Here is a 15179-nt window from a genome sequence, read left to right on the forward strand (position 1 = left end):
TGCATAAGCCAAAGGAAATATTCCATCATTTACATCAATCTATCCCAAGTCATGAGTAATTGACCTCCAATTTTTGCCTTTAGAAAACAACCATCTACCCCTATAATAGGTCTGCAGGATTTGTAACCTTGTTTACAACCCTCCCAACACATGTACATTCTCAAGAATCTCTTTTGTCCTACAATTTCTTCCAAATCACTAAGTTTTACGATACAAGTAGACTTAGGATTTGTGTTCTCAATTTCAAGACAATAAAATACAAAATTTTTTTAATTTGATTTTTTGTTCTTCTTTTAAATCACCCCTAGCCAGTGACATAGCCTTATAGCATTTGCCTAGTTGAGTATTATTGCATCACGTACATTTCTAAAAAAATTGGAGTATAATTACAGTACTTGAATATTGTAAACATAAGTTCGAATTTGATGTCTCCCACCTCTAATCGGTATTTTAAATAAATTATAAAGAGCCGTGATCTTAGCATAGTGGTTAATGGCATGACTTGATATCACAACAGAATGAAAGAATGTGGTGATTCGGATCACACTGAAAACAAAATAAGAATGATTAAAGGGCTGGATTAGATCACTTGTGACGATTAGGGTCTGATCGATTGGTTGATTGTGGAACTTGTGATTTATTTAGACAATGACTTTAGGGATGGTGTCATTTGGGCTTAAGATTAATCTAGCCAAATTGAGATTATTTAAGTATATTAAAAAAAGAAATATAAAGATCCTAACAACACTTAAGTTGAGCCTATCACACAAGTCTTTTTATTGCAATTTAATTACCTCTTCTATGTGATTTGTAATTTATTAGGCATGAAGTAAAAGAAGTTTATCTAATGAACACCTTCAAGTTGTGGATTTCTTTAATACCAAAGTAAATGATAAAAGAGTAGAATTCTAAAATTGGTGTCAAACTTCAAACTGCAAAAATAGCGTTCTATCCTTCAATTCCGCAGGTAAAACTGAGATACAATTCTTACAAATCACTTTCATACATATATAACTCCCTAAACGGCAATTAAACTAAAAGTTTATAGCCTCCACCTTTGACCTTCCACATCATCATTTTACTATTTTCTTTTAATCTCCCTTGGCCTTATAAATTGCACACTTCTGCTCTGCTCTCCACACTCAAAACACATTCCTCAAAAACAACAAATGGAGTTCTCAAAGCTAGTAGTATTCTTGGTTTTGGTTTTGACAACACCTGTGTTGGGCGCACCTGGGAACTCGAATCTGTTCCGGGAATACATAGGTGCAGAGTTCAACAACGTTAAATTCTCCGACGTGCCGGTAAACCCAAACGTGGAGTTTCACTTCATTCTCTCCTTCGCCATTGACTACACAACCTCTTCTTCCCCTTCTCCCACGAATGGGAAGTTCAACGTTTTCTGGGACTCCGAAAATCTCTCCCCGGCCCACGTCTCCGCCGTCAAATCCCAAAACTCCAACGTGAAAGTGGCGGTGAGCTTAGGCGGCGACAGCGTCGGCGGCGGCAGCGCCTACTTCACCCCTTCTTCGATCGATTCGTGGGTCTCAAACGCCGTGTCTTCCCTCACCGACATAATCCAGCGCTACAACCTCGACGGGATCGACATCGACTACGAGCACTTCAAATCCGACCCGCAGACGTTCGCGGAGTGCATAGGGCGTTTGATCACGATCATGAAGAAAAACAACGTGATTTCCTTCGCGTCCATCGCGCCGTACGCGGACGGTGATGTCCAGAGCCACTATCTTGCTCTGTGGAAAGGCTACGGCCACGCTATAGACTACGTGAATTTCCAATTCTACGCGTACGATGAGGGCACCACCGTGTCTCAGTTCATGGACTATTTCTCGACGCAGAGTGATAACTACGGTGGTGGCAGAGTGTTGGCCAGCTTCATCACCGGCGGGAGCGGCGGATTGTCGCCGGAAAACGGGTTCTTTACCGCTTGCAGCAGGCTCAAGAGTGAGGGGAAACTCCATGGGATATTTGTGTGGTGCGCTGATGATTCACAATCAAATGGGTTCAAGTACGAGAAGCAGTCCCAAGCTCTGCTAGCCATTTCCCACTAGAATTATTATATTATCGATCTCTTCCCCCTATATATAGTGTGTGTCTACTTTTCTTTTCCTGATATACTGTACTTGGAATATTTGTAATATTGTACTGGGTTTGATATTTTGCAGTTTAATGTTTGGATCTGAAACTTTAAATAAAAACAGTCATTAACCATAATGGGAAGGTTTTTAATTTTTAAATGTGTGGACATTAATTAATGCGAGTATTGTGGATATGAATTTTGAGTTTAATTTGATAAGTTGGTCGTCCACGTTAGTAGAGAAATAAATATGGGATTTATTTAGACTGACCTTTTGCCCTGGTGTTTTGCTAAAAATGTCAAGGCACTTATTGATCACATATTGCCTTGGTCGACCGTATCACGAATGATGTGGCTAAGTCTCTCCATGTAGAGGACGAAGATGAAAGGGGAAATACCATCGCTTTGTCTGATTCCTAGGCTCAATGTTATCCAATCCAACAGCTCCCCTTTCCAAAGTATGGCAAGTTTGGTTGTGGTCACTCAGGCCATAATATTCCTAAATTCGTGTATCATTATTAGAAGCCCGTAGCCTCTTTGATGAAGTCCTAGGAGAGGCGATCATACGTTTTTTTTCAAAGTCTATTTTCAACACCATAGTACCAGTTTTTCCTGTCTTTCTTTTTTCATGCTATGAAGCACTTCTTGATAGATGATAATGTTGTTAATGATTTACCTATCCGGGACAAAGTTGCTTTGTTTCGGTCCAATTATCTTACTCATGATTTTATTAATTTTGTTGGTCATAACTTTCATAATGATCTTAGCTTGTAGGTTAGGCTAATCCATTTAAATTGACTCATCTTCACTGGAGTTCTCAGTTTTAAGAATAAGAGCAACAAGGTTATCGTTCAAGCCTTATTGTAACTGGTCAATTCTCATAAATGCCATAATAATGTCAATGATTGATTTCCTGACCGTGCTCCACCGTTTCTGGAAAAATCCCTCATGAAAGCCCTATGGTCTAGGGGCTTTGCAAGGGGCCATTTCGAAGAGGACAACCTTGATCTCCTCGAGATTGAACGGGTCATTCATCTTTTTCCAAATGTCATCATCGATCTTGGAGAAGTAATTAGCAATACCAGTACACATCTCCTGCCTTTCTTCCCTAGTGAAGACAGAGGAAAATAAGCTACAAATACTGGACTGTATTAGGACTTGTATTCTTGGTACACTAGAATTTCTTCTCATTTTTCTTGTATTATTGTCCTATCCTGACTAAGATTCTTTATATCTTCATAAATACATATTTTCCTAGGCCCTATAAAGACTATTGAAGTCGCCTTTTGGTCTTCTTCTTGGGCACGATATCTAAGATTCCATAGTCAGCTATAGTCTTTGTGTCAATAGATTTCCACTACGAGTGAGTATCTTAACAAAGCCATGATTTTAATTGCACTCCGCCTTAAGTATCGCGCGATGATCTCCTCATTGACTAATAAAGAACCTGTGACAATTGACGAACTGGTATACATCTTCACCAAGCTACTAACCATTGCACAACAATGTTAAATGATCTAAGCTAAGGGTTCTCATCGTCTGCATGCCTTTTTTTTTTTTTTTTTTTTTTTATCCTTGAATTGACCTCTTGCCCTTCCGAGTTCCTGTGGTTGAATGTTTTGTTCCTTCCGTGTGTGTGTGTATTTATGTATAAATATGTAGACCAAATGACACCGTATAGATATGATATACATATACACAGATATCATAAATTGCATTTCTAGAGGGATCAAGGTAAAAAATTATGCCTCCGAATTAAGGCAGCCCGCTTTGAACATGGGTATTTATCAGTATCTCACCAATTCATATTAGCTAGATTCACACTGCATGACAAATCAAATTTTTGGTTGAACGAAAATCTCTTCAATTGGTTATGCTTAATCCTATCGGCATTTAATAGAGTGGCACCATAGTTCAATAAAAGCTACTCAAGTATTCTGTGTAAAATTACATTTTTATCCTCATTTTTGTCCGTCAACGATTGAATAACACATGATTAAATTTGATACTAGTTGCATAGTCACTAATATATATGAAATATTATTAGCTTGATAGTTAAAAATTAAATGGGTAATCACGTAGTAATGAACCAAATTGAAAGTTAACTCATAAAATATCTAAAATTTTCTTGAAAATTAATTAAATACGTAGTAATAATTATAATAAAAAATTATTGCAAGGAATAAATATAATACTATCACGATTTATAAAAATAAAAAATGATAATTGAATAACCAAAAAAGTAAACAACACCTTTTTGTGTTGTATTTGTTAAACGTGAGTTTGTTTTTGTGAAAAAGGTTGTCCGGATTTTAAGAATTTTGAGAAGAAACAAACAGGACATGCATTTAAAAAAGTAGGCCAGATTGAACACGACATTTTACCCGAATCGCTAATTCTTATCCGCTGCTGCGAGAATTACAAAACCCGAAAACACAAATAAGAAGAAGAAGAAGAAGAAGAAGAAGAAACGAAAATGGAGAAGGCGAAAGCATTGATTGAAGGAATAAGCAAGGAAGATTCAGAGCTACTGTCCTCACTCACTATTCCTCCCCATCGACTCAGCGTCGAGTCTAGTTTCTACGAGTACTACGCCATAAGAGGCATCCGAGTTGACCGAGTCGAACCCGGCTTCGTCTCCTGCACTTTCAGAGTCCCTCATCGCCTCACCGTCAGAACAATCCATTTTCTTCTTCTTCTTCTTTGTTTTTGCTGTTTCTGAGTTGTTAATAATTGGAGAAATATTTTAATTCGATTTTTGTAGGACAGAGAAGGGAAATTAGCATCGGGTGCGATTGCGAACCTGGTTGATGAAGTAGGAGGTGCGGTTGTATACGTGGAGGGTCTCCCCATGAATGTTTCTGTGGACATGTCAATCTCTTACCTTTCTGCTGCAAAGTGTGATGTAAGCTTCTCTCTTATGAATTTCTTCTGATTTACCTTTATTTCTTCATCCTTTAAATCTCTATAATTATGTTATCATCTTTAATTTGTTACTTTAAGCCTATTTGGATTTTGGGTAAGTGTTTCACATTCATCTGAAGAGCATTTTTTTTGTTGTTCCTGATTGATTTCACACTTGAACTGCAACTTCTGAATTTTAGTCCCAGGAATTGCATCATTTCACCCGGTGTGTATATAGTTTAGAAGCTAGGTGCTTGTGTTTCATCCTTTCCAATCTAAGTAGAATTCTCTTCAGTTTTATAGAAAGAAGAGAATCAGGGTTTTCTCAAGCCATATCATGTTGTTGGAGATGCAATGCCACTGGAAAATACTACGTAGTATCTAATTAAGATGAAAGAAAGGGATAAAATGCATTCCATCTCAGGTAAGGCTGATAATGTACTGTTAGAATCGATAAACCTGCAATCATCGTGATAGAAAAAAGAAGAGGGGGGAGGGGGAAGAAGAAAATAAACAGAAACACCATTGATCCTAGGAACTAGGAAGGGAAAACTCTATGATACACTCTTCTTTCCTAGGCTTCACAATTTGAACTTAAAGCTGGCATTTTCTTATCTGTGTTTGAATTCCTCTTTTTCTTGTTTAGCTCTCCACCATGGTCTGGTTTTGTTTGATTGATTACTAAGTGTTCGTCTACCTCTACTTATGGCATTCCTGGTTTTGAACGTAAATCATACATGTTGGATTACTAATTTTAAATCTGCCTCTTCTTATGGCTTATTGACAGGACGAATTGGAGATCGTTGGACGATGCTTAGGTAAAAGAGGAGGGTACTCCGGAACGAGTGTGCTGGTGAGGAACAAGTTGACAGGGGAGCTTATTGCTGAGGGCCGGCATTCGTTGTTTGGTAGACATGTGAGTAAGATGTGATGTGATGGCATGTTCTAATGCTTTTGTTCCCTTAAAGCATAGAGACAGAAACTCTTAATAACATGACTAATGCATTACCTTTTTCCTGTACATGCTGGTTTCATTGCTGCAATCAGACTTCATCTGTAGTTCAATAGCAATATATTATATACAGAGTAGTATTTAAGCATTTCATTGAATTAGAGTCTGAATGTTGAGAGTAGATGAACTTTCAAAATAGTTTAGCATTGTATTAGTTACAGCTAAATTAAGGCATGAGTTTGTCTAACTAAGCTTTCGTTTCGGGAGAAAAGCTAATTAATTGGATTTAATCTTTTAATCTGGTTTGACCCATGTACATTATAGCCCAATTGAGTGATTTTAGTCCAATCTTAACAAATACGGAGTATGAGAAACAAGAACCATGAGCTCACATTTTAAGCACCTAAAACCATCATCTTGCATTAAGCATTGAAAAACCTCTAAGTGCATATGGTTCTAATGGCACCCTTTGGAAGAGAAAGGGAGATATGTGTATATGAGAACAAATCTTTTATTATAACTTTTAGCCCAAAAAACAAATATATTTAACCACAAACTTCCCAACTGTCACCATTTGAGATTACACTTAAATAAATCTGGTAAAATTAATTTTCATGCCTTGAACCCTATGGACAAAGGGTAAATTTCACAGATCATGTATAGACCTAGGCAATGGGATGTAGTAAGTACAACAGACCAAGCAGCTTCCCCTCTTTCATATGCCCTCGAGTACTTGCGCTTTCATGCCTCGAGTTTGATGGCTGTGTCGAGAGCATCCAAAGTGTTCTGCTGGGCCCACAGTTGCGCGTACCTTCCTTGCTTCAACAGTAGAGCCTCGTGTGATCCCTGCTCCACCACTCTTCCGTTCTCCAAAACAATGATCTAGCAGTAACCAACCCAACAGCCAAATATGAAGAACGCGGTGAGAGAAAAAGAGGCAAAAGAAAATTCTCTTATAAATACCTCGTCACATTGCATTGCAGTAGTTAGCCTATGAGCGATAAAGATAGAAGTACGATTATTTGACAAAGACTTCAAAGCGCCCAAGATTTCCGCTTCGGTGGTGCTATCAAGTGCACTTGTAGCTTCATCACAAAGCCTAAGGAAATACAAGAATAGTCATTCAGTCTGTAGAGAAAACAAGGAAATGAAAATAGAACACCACTTCACCTTTTGATTCAGGGCTACGGTTACATTGTTTGCTTAAGCTCATATTTGATATGACAAAAGAAATATCAGGGCACGACGAAAGTAACAATGCCTTCTCTTCAGAAAAAGTCGGGATGCTATCAAAAGTACAAGTTACAAGGCGCTAGGCGCTAGTCGGGCACCAGGGGGCTCCTAGTGCCTAGGCTGCCGCTTAATTAAAAAATAAATATTTTCCACTCAAAACGACGTTGTTTTGAGTGGAAAACCCAATTCTTTTATTTAAAAAAAAAAAAAAAAAAAAAATTCCGGCTGACTAGCAACCACCTAACACCCATTTTCGCCTCAGCCTAGGCGGCCGCCTAGGGCAAATTTTACAAGACTGGTTACAATATTTGTGAAAGGAGAAAAGGTCACAAGAATAATACCACATCTTAGAGGGTTAAACCATGAGCAAAAACAGAAAGTTAGACAGGAGACTTTCTAACCAGAGAGTGAAAGTAATTATGTAAACAAGAACAGGATTTGATAACAGAGAAAATACTTACATAATTGCCGGTGATTTGAGGAATGCACGAGCTAATGCCACCCGCTGCTTCTCACCACCACTTAACTAGAAGGAACCAGGGGGAAACGAGGGAGAAAGAAAAGCATATCACTGAATACTGGAAAATTGCATCTCATATCTATTCATGAATAACCATATGGAAATGATATACAATCTCAATCAATATAATCGTTATTTCCAAGGATCTATACTAAAAGGTCAGATACAGGGCATCAAACCTTGCTTGTCATCTTCCTTCAAAGAGGTTTCTAAAGACATCCAACAGTTTCAAATAGGTTCTCCATTTTTTTGGATGACAAGGTATTCAGTTATATGAATTGAGATAAAGGTAAAAAGTAAATGTTGTTTCTAGGAACCACAACAACAAAGGAGCTGTGAATATCCAGAATTATGTTAAATATCTGCACATGCTCTTTGTTATAAACTAAAGAAGATTTAAGGGGAGAGAGGCTCACCTTAAGTCCACGTTCCCCTACCACAGTTGAATATTTTTGAGGAAACTTCATGATAGTATCATGGATAGCTGCTTGTCGAGCGGCATCATATACCTAATAGCAGATGCATTTGGAGGAGAATAAGGCAAAAGCAGTACAAGTATTGCAATGGTTGGAATAACAAGCAACAATCTATTGTCCACCAACCTCTTCTTCTGTTGCTGAAAGGCGACCATAATGAATATTGTGGAAGATAGTATCGTTAAACAAGACCTGAAATAGAGAACAAGTTTCCTTTACCGTGAATTTCATGTTTGAATAAGTATTACTAAAAAAGAGAGATCCCTGCTTTTGAATCACTCACAGTATCCTGTGGAACAACACCAATAGATTTCCGTAGACTCTCAAGAGTTACTCCCCGAATATCTTGACTATCTATCCTTATCTGCCATATAGCACATAAAGCCACCCAGAAATACATGAATGAAATCGAAGGGAACGTATAAAATAAACCAATGAAAAATAAAAGGGATTTGCAGTACAAAATATGTTTTCCTTATCTTACATTCCCAGAATCGGTGTCAAAGAATCTGAAGAGTAATCTAAGAATGGTTGATTTACCTGCAAATATAAAGCAATTTAGGCATTAACATCCTGACTTCAAAAGGGAGTATAATTGCAGTAATGCAGTCAAAGCTCTATGATATTAGACAGTAAACAATTCCATCACAGCCTGTTGCACAGATTACGCATAAATTAGCAAATAATAGCGTGGTAGTCAGTGAACATGAATCTTGCATTATGTTGAGCACCGACTCTCAGACTGCAAGCATAGAGTATCCAGAAACTGTTCTAGTACTCTTATCTCCCTTTCATTTGTTTTTAGATTTCCTGAAATTTTGGCTACTATAAACTTCCAAAAGACATTCAGTACAAGTTTACTTAAAACAAGGGGTATTAGTGGAAAGTTAACATAAAACCAGTAGGTTTAAATGCACTGAATTTCTTAAACTACATGTCTAGTCAAAGTGGACAAAAAATGAAACACAGTAGAAAAAGGGAGAAAAGTCCAGAGTTGTATGCATCAAGCCACCCTGTTACAAAGAGGAATAGCCTAAAAACAACTATTATTATACAAATAAAAGAAGCTGTAAATTATTTATTAATTTATCCCCTGCAAAGACTAATAAACAAAGACCGTAGCCGTCAACTCTCACTCCCATTAATGGATTGATTCCCTTGATGTTGTCATAAACACTTTTCCCTCAATTAATCATGAAGGGTTAGGCAATTAGACATGCACTCAACACAAAATCATATGACCTTAACACCTATTGCTGTCAGGTAAGCCCTAACTAGTTGAAATCTAAATTACAAAGATATTTCAACCCAACTATAGGACTTCTAATAAGTAGAAAGTAGAATGTCAAACAAGAAATAAAAAAGAGATTACATCATTGCATTTTTGCTACAACACAAAGAATAACTAAAATAGCAAGGACAAATCTGAAGCATTACCACTCCCACTGGTTCCTACAATAGCAACACTTTTGCCGGCAGGTACAACAAAAGATATCCCATCAAGAATCTTTCTATCTGCTAAATAACTTTGACAAAGAAAAGGAATAAAGGGGAAATAATAAGAATGAAATTCCATGTGACTTTTCAAGTTGCAATGAGAATAAGCTGGAACAATCTTTTACCAATTTCCCCACAGGACTAGATGAACCTGGTGAAGCATTGGCATTCAAGGGAGAATGAAATACACATTAAGGTGGGCAGGCCAATCTATTTGGTTGCCAGTCGTGAACAAAATCCCTCTTTAATTTTGCACACTAACTGTGCACATTTGCGAAATGCATGGAGGAGACAATTATAATCAAACTATACAGAAAAAGACTAAGCATTGTCTCACTAGTAAATGAAGAACATTATGTTCCATGATTAAAAAAACAGATTGGGTGTTTTGAAATGTACCTGAAGTGAACGTTGTCAAATTCAATGGCACCACCATGTAACTTCAGAGCCTTTGCATTATCTGCGTCTCTAATTTCAGCCCTCTCCTGTGTCAATCAATAAATGCTTGTAAAACACCAAGTCTACAAGTGCACAATAATATATGCAATTGTATGCATGTACACTAAAGACAAGTGCAATAGAAATGGACAAGAGTGCAGCAATATTAAAGAAGCTTATAGATACCTCTAGTAACTGAAACATAGCTTTCATGTCAACCAGGCTTTGGACAGTCTCTCGGTATACACTTCCAAGGAAGTTGAGTGGAAGAGAGAGTTGGAACAAGAGCCCATTAACCATAACCTGCACTTAAGAAGTGAAATAATTAGCTCAAAAGTAGGCATAAAAAAAAAAAGTGAAGAAAGTTGACCAAGGCAATGAGTAGCGGAAAATTCACTTACCAGGTCACCAACAGTCATTACACCATTCATGATTCCATTAGAACATAACACCATAGCAGCAGAAAGAGCTGTGCTAAATATTGCATTTTGCCCGAAGTTCAAATATGCAAGACTACGCTGTGTTTTTAAAGCAGCATTTTCATATCCTGAAGATAAAAATAAAATAAAATAAAATTTAAAAATAATAATAATAAAAGTAATGATATAATTAATACAAGTGATCTGCTCAAATCAGAGCTACAAATGTTGCAGGAGAAATATATTTCTCCTTCTATGTTTTATGATAGCACATTCAAGTCCACATATGCTCTGATTCTTAAATCCTAACTACTTATTACAATCTAGTTATCTCTTGAACTTGGAGATCAACTTAATTGATGGAGAAAAATACTCTAGAAGCTCTGTTTGCCATAACCTTAATCTACCAAATCACCATAAATGCTAGATGTCATTATGTTAATGGAAAGAAATCTGTTGCCTTATGTAGAACTAAGCTAAATATAAATGGTTTTCCAGTCCACTTTAGTGAGTAGTATACTTCTCAACTTACAACATAGTGAAGAGAAAGAAGTTATATAGAGTGAATAAGCTTACTCTTCAAAAACTCATCGTATTTTTCTGCTTCATAATTTTCATTGTTGAAATACTTCACAGTCTGAGAGATAATACCAAATGTTAATTTTTGGCAAAATGTTCGCTACCATAAGTGGAAAATTTTACCAATACAAGGAATACAAGGTACTCATGATAAAACTCAAATTACCTCATAATTGATGAGTGAATCAATTGCCCTAGTGCTTGCATCATTATCAGCTTTATTCATCTCCTTACGAAACTTAGTCCGCCACTATAAATCAATTCAAGGACAGGTAACATTTATTAAAAATACCAGAACTCAGAACAAGAAAACTCAAGCAGAATATTAGAGAACACCTCAACTGGTAAACATGTACCATCCAAGAATTAGTACAATGGAGGAAAACAGGGGGCATAGACAGTTTTCATGAACATAAACATGTTAGAAGAAAATGTAAAAAGACAACATAGAACACACAACCAAAATCAGAAATGTATATCTGCAATATCCTCCTAAAACAGTTCAGAGAGATACATCCTTCTCAAAACTTCTCCCAATTATGCATGGCATCATAAAAAACTGTGGTAATGGAATATCCAAGGAAGCAATGAAATAATATCCAACAAATAGTTACCTGTGTCACAGTCAATGTGAAAGCAACATATGCAGCCACTGACAGGGAAGTGATCAATGCAAATGGTGCTCCAAATTTGTATGCAAGTATACCTGATACCATAGAAATCTGAAAGGCTTCATTGTTAAAGCTGCAGAGGTAACAATCAAAATCCAAGAAACTAAAATATTAATAACTATTCTCAGAAAAAATGATAACAATAGAAACCTGCATACCTCTAATATTGTTGGAACAACATTAAATACCATAGACGAAAGAATGAAATTAATAGCACGGCTACCACGATCTATGATCCGGTTTAGACCACCAGTTTCTCGACTGCACATAAAAAATACAAATAAAAAAATAAAGATAAGTAGAGCAGAGAAGAAATTAACTAATAAACTAGCTCTAAACGGTTCCATGATACAGGTCTTCTTTTTTTGCACGAAACAAGTATAGAATGTAGACAATCAATTAAACAACAAATATCTCCAATACAATTAATGAATATTCCCAATTCAATTAACAAAAGGCAAATACAACACCCCAAACAATGGGGACTAATCCGTATAAAGGAGGACTAAAATATACCTCACTAGTCACTAGCATTGCTTTTAGTGAGGTTCAAACTCCCTAACCATTTGGTCAAGGGCTCTAGCGAGAAGACCTCTGAGGCTTTGACAATTGGACAAGCCTTTAGGTTCACCATGATATAACATTTTAATAGGTGAACTTTGGTCCCTTGGAAATGTTGGAGGTAAATAATACAAACAAGTCAAAATCCATTGATCAGGTATTCAAGTCTCATTTTATTGTACAAGTGCCAGAAGTAGTATGCTAAGATGATCAGACCAGAATTATTCTTGAGGAAACATTGACCTCCTGTAGGTACATAGACTTCCAAATCTCTAGCTTATCAACATAGAACAATCTCTCTTCGCCAAACAAACTCCAACCCCACAAGTTATTCAAATATTTAAAGATGTCTTAAGGAAATACCTGAGGTGATACTGCAGGTCTAGCTCATGCAAATGTGAAAAGACCTGCAAAAGTTGAGGTCTGTTATGTGTCAGCATCCAAAACTCAAATGCAGTAGAAACTTCATTAAAAAATAAATGAACAAACATACACAAGGTGAACATGAAATCAGATATAACTGATATGCCAATAAAGTTTATGGCACATAAAAGTATCTTGATATTCAAATGATAGGTAAAAAACATTATGGTAATGTCCCTAATGCAGACCCCTTACATGTTGATGCATTTGTATTCTTTATGTAATTGAAACTTTTTAACTTTTCCCTCAAATTTTGGAAGAAAATCTGTACTCAACTAAAAGCTTAGCAGATGTCACAACCCCTCAACCAGTGTAACTATGCAATAGGAAAATTAAGGGAGAGAAAGGGGACTATTTGCCCTATACCTTTCTAGAAACTGATCGGATTGTTCTAAGAGCCACCTTAGAGAACACAGCTGTTCGCAATTCTGAACCATTTTTAAAATGCAAGAAGAAAAACAATTAACAACAGAAAGGCATTCTGAGCATGCAGAAGAATAGAAGGAACCAAAGACTCAAGACTTTGGTAGGAATAATACTATAATAAAAATCTGGGTAGAGAAAGGAAGACAAATGAGATGCACTAACAATTACATAGCTAAGTACCATTGAAAGCAGATGCACATGACCGGGCTATCCCATATCCTATCAAAACTGCAGCTGGAGTCACAAAAAGAGCTAAAGCAGTTGAATTAGCAGCAGTAAACTGAGCCAGTGTGCTAGCATTGCCAGTTGCTGTTGTTAACCAATCAACAGCAAGCTTAAACAGGAAAGGAACTTGAACATTCAGTACCTGTGAAGGAAAAGAAGACACATTTACCAGACATTAATTCAATCGAAATATTCAAACAATTCTATGGCCCATCTAAAATAAGCATACCTTGGCGCCAACTAATAAACCTAAAGCGGCCACCACTCTCAACCGGAACTCCAGATTATCCTTCATCCACAGGTATTTTGCGAGAGTGCCTATAATTCTTGTGTCGTTTATTTGATTGTCTGAGCCTTCTTTGACAATTGCCCCAGATTGCTCTTGCTTAACAGGTGGCTTTTTGCCCAATGCGCCACCATCTGTAGAAAACATTGCAAACCCATTGGGCAAACGAACCTTCATCACGCCAATTCCCAGTAAAAAAAAAAAACAAAAACAAAAAATTCAGCACTTTGGAATTTCAAACAATGTATACATATACATAAACTTATACACGCAATCAAGCACAGCACAAAGCGAGAGAAGGAGATAGAGAATTACAGGGTCTTGGGGGTTTTTGGGTGGGAAATCAGAGAGAAAGGCATTGACTTGTCCCAAAGAAGAGGGGCAAGCGGTTCTTGTAGACTCCCAGAGGCTTGGCCTGGTAGAAAGCCGTCTCGAGAAAACGGCATATCGATTAATGTGGGCAATTCGAAGAGAGGTGGCGCAGTTGGGCGAGTGCAGATGCACCGAGGAGCGGGATGGAACGTAATTCAAAATCAAGGACTCTGCTTTGGGGAAGAAGAGCTCGCTAGCCCTAAAACACCTGGAAGCAATAGTCCCCTGCATTCCCTGCATCGAATTTCTCAAGAAACTGGAAACCCAGTCGACGAATTAGGCAAACAACTCCTCCAGTCCTGAGCTACAATAGAACAATAGAATCTCTATCTGCGCCGGCGGTTACGACAGGCGGCCGTAATTAGGGACAGATACACAGACAAATCCTCCTTTGCGTCAACTTGTAGTTGTGTTCCTTCAAGACTTCGCCAAGACACAAAAGTTACTCCGTAATACAAATTCCACGCTACAAATATTCCTCCTTTCTGTGGTAATCAGAAATTCGGAAAAAAATAATAATAATACTCAAAAAAAAAAAGTTTTTTTAAAAAAATGCTTCAATCACCAATATGCTAAAATTGCATGGTATCATGCTATCATTGATCAAATTTATGGCTTATTTATGTGAACTAGTAAAGCGATGCACGGCCAAGGACCTTGTGGTCCAGTGGCATCAAACTTTTTCCTTTATACGGGAGGTGGTGGGTTCGAGCCTCAGTATAGAGTTAGTAGTATTAAAAAAAAAAAAAAGAGTAAAGCAAAGCGATAAAAGGAGTTGGAAATTGCATTAAAAAAAAAGAACTTGAAAATTTTGTATTAAACAAATGAAAAAGAAGTATTTAAATTTGCAAGTATCATAAAGTTTGACGAAATTACAAATTATTGAACACGATACACAACGTTTGTGGTTGATGTACAATTTGGACTTGAGTAGTTTGCTATCACAATTTTAAGACCATTTGGATTATTTATCCGAGATGCAGCTACGTACAATTGTCCATGTACAAAAACTGGCTTCTTCAGTAACAATCCAACATGTGACAAAGTTTGACCTTGACTTTTGTTAATGGTTTTGCATATGATAGCATAAGTGGATTAG

The 15179-nt window shown here is 37.1% G+C and overlaps 3 protein-coding genes across 3 annotated transcripts; 2 read left to right on the forward strand and 1 right to left on the reverse strand.

Moving 5' to 3' along the window:
• The first annotated feature begins 1117 nt into the window (after positions 1-1117).
• Positions 1118-2250, forward strand: LOC116026088 (chitinase 2-like). Its single transcript, XM_031267538.1, has one exon. It carries the CDS (start codon positions 1170-1172, stop codon positions 2070-2072), a length of 903 nt encoding a protein of 300 aa, XP_031123398.1. The 5' UTR covers positions 1118-1169; the 3' UTR covers positions 2073-2250.
• Positions 2251-4515: 2265 nt separating this feature from the next.
• LOC116025071 (acyl-coenzyme A thioesterase 13-like) lies at positions 4516-6135 on the forward strand. Its single transcript, XM_031266141.1, has 3 exons — positions 4516-4769; positions 4863-5003; positions 5790-6135. Exons 1-3 carry the CDS (start codon positions 4575-4577, stop codon positions 5931-5933), a joined length of 480 nt encoding a protein of 159 aa, XP_031122001.1. The 5' UTR covers positions 4516-4574; the 3' UTR covers positions 5934-6135.
• A 312-nt stretch (positions 6136-6447) lies between these two features.
• Positions 6448-14521, reverse strand: LOC116025070 (ABC transporter B family member 25, mitochondrial). Its single transcript, XM_031266140.1, has 20 exons — positions 14024-14521; positions 13652-13879; positions 13378-13564; positions 13138-13199; positions 12712-12755; positions 11946-12048; positions 11731-11838; positions 11283-11366; positions 11114-11174; positions 10520-10665; positions 10305-10421; positions 10080-10165; positions 9621-9709; positions 8668-8723; positions 8467-8547; positions 8310-8375; positions 8124-8216; positions 7649-7713; positions 6918-7053; positions 6448-6836 (listed from the first exon to the last, which is right to left on the reverse strand). The coding sequence occupies exons 1-20, from the start codon at positions 14318-14320 to the stop codon at positions 6696-6698; spliced, it is 2250 nt and encodes a 749-aa protein (XP_031122000.1). The 5' UTR covers positions 14321-14521; the 3' UTR covers positions 6448-6695.
• Positions 14522-15179: the final 658 nt, after the last annotated feature.

The sequence above is a fragment of the Ipomoea triloba genome, chromosome 7, assembly GCF_003576645.1.
Source record: "Ipomoea triloba cultivar NCNSP0323 chromosome 7, ASM357664v1".
NCBI classification, from domain to species: Eukaryota; Viridiplantae; Streptophyta; class Magnoliopsida; order Solanales; family Convolvulaceae; genus Ipomoea; species Ipomoea triloba.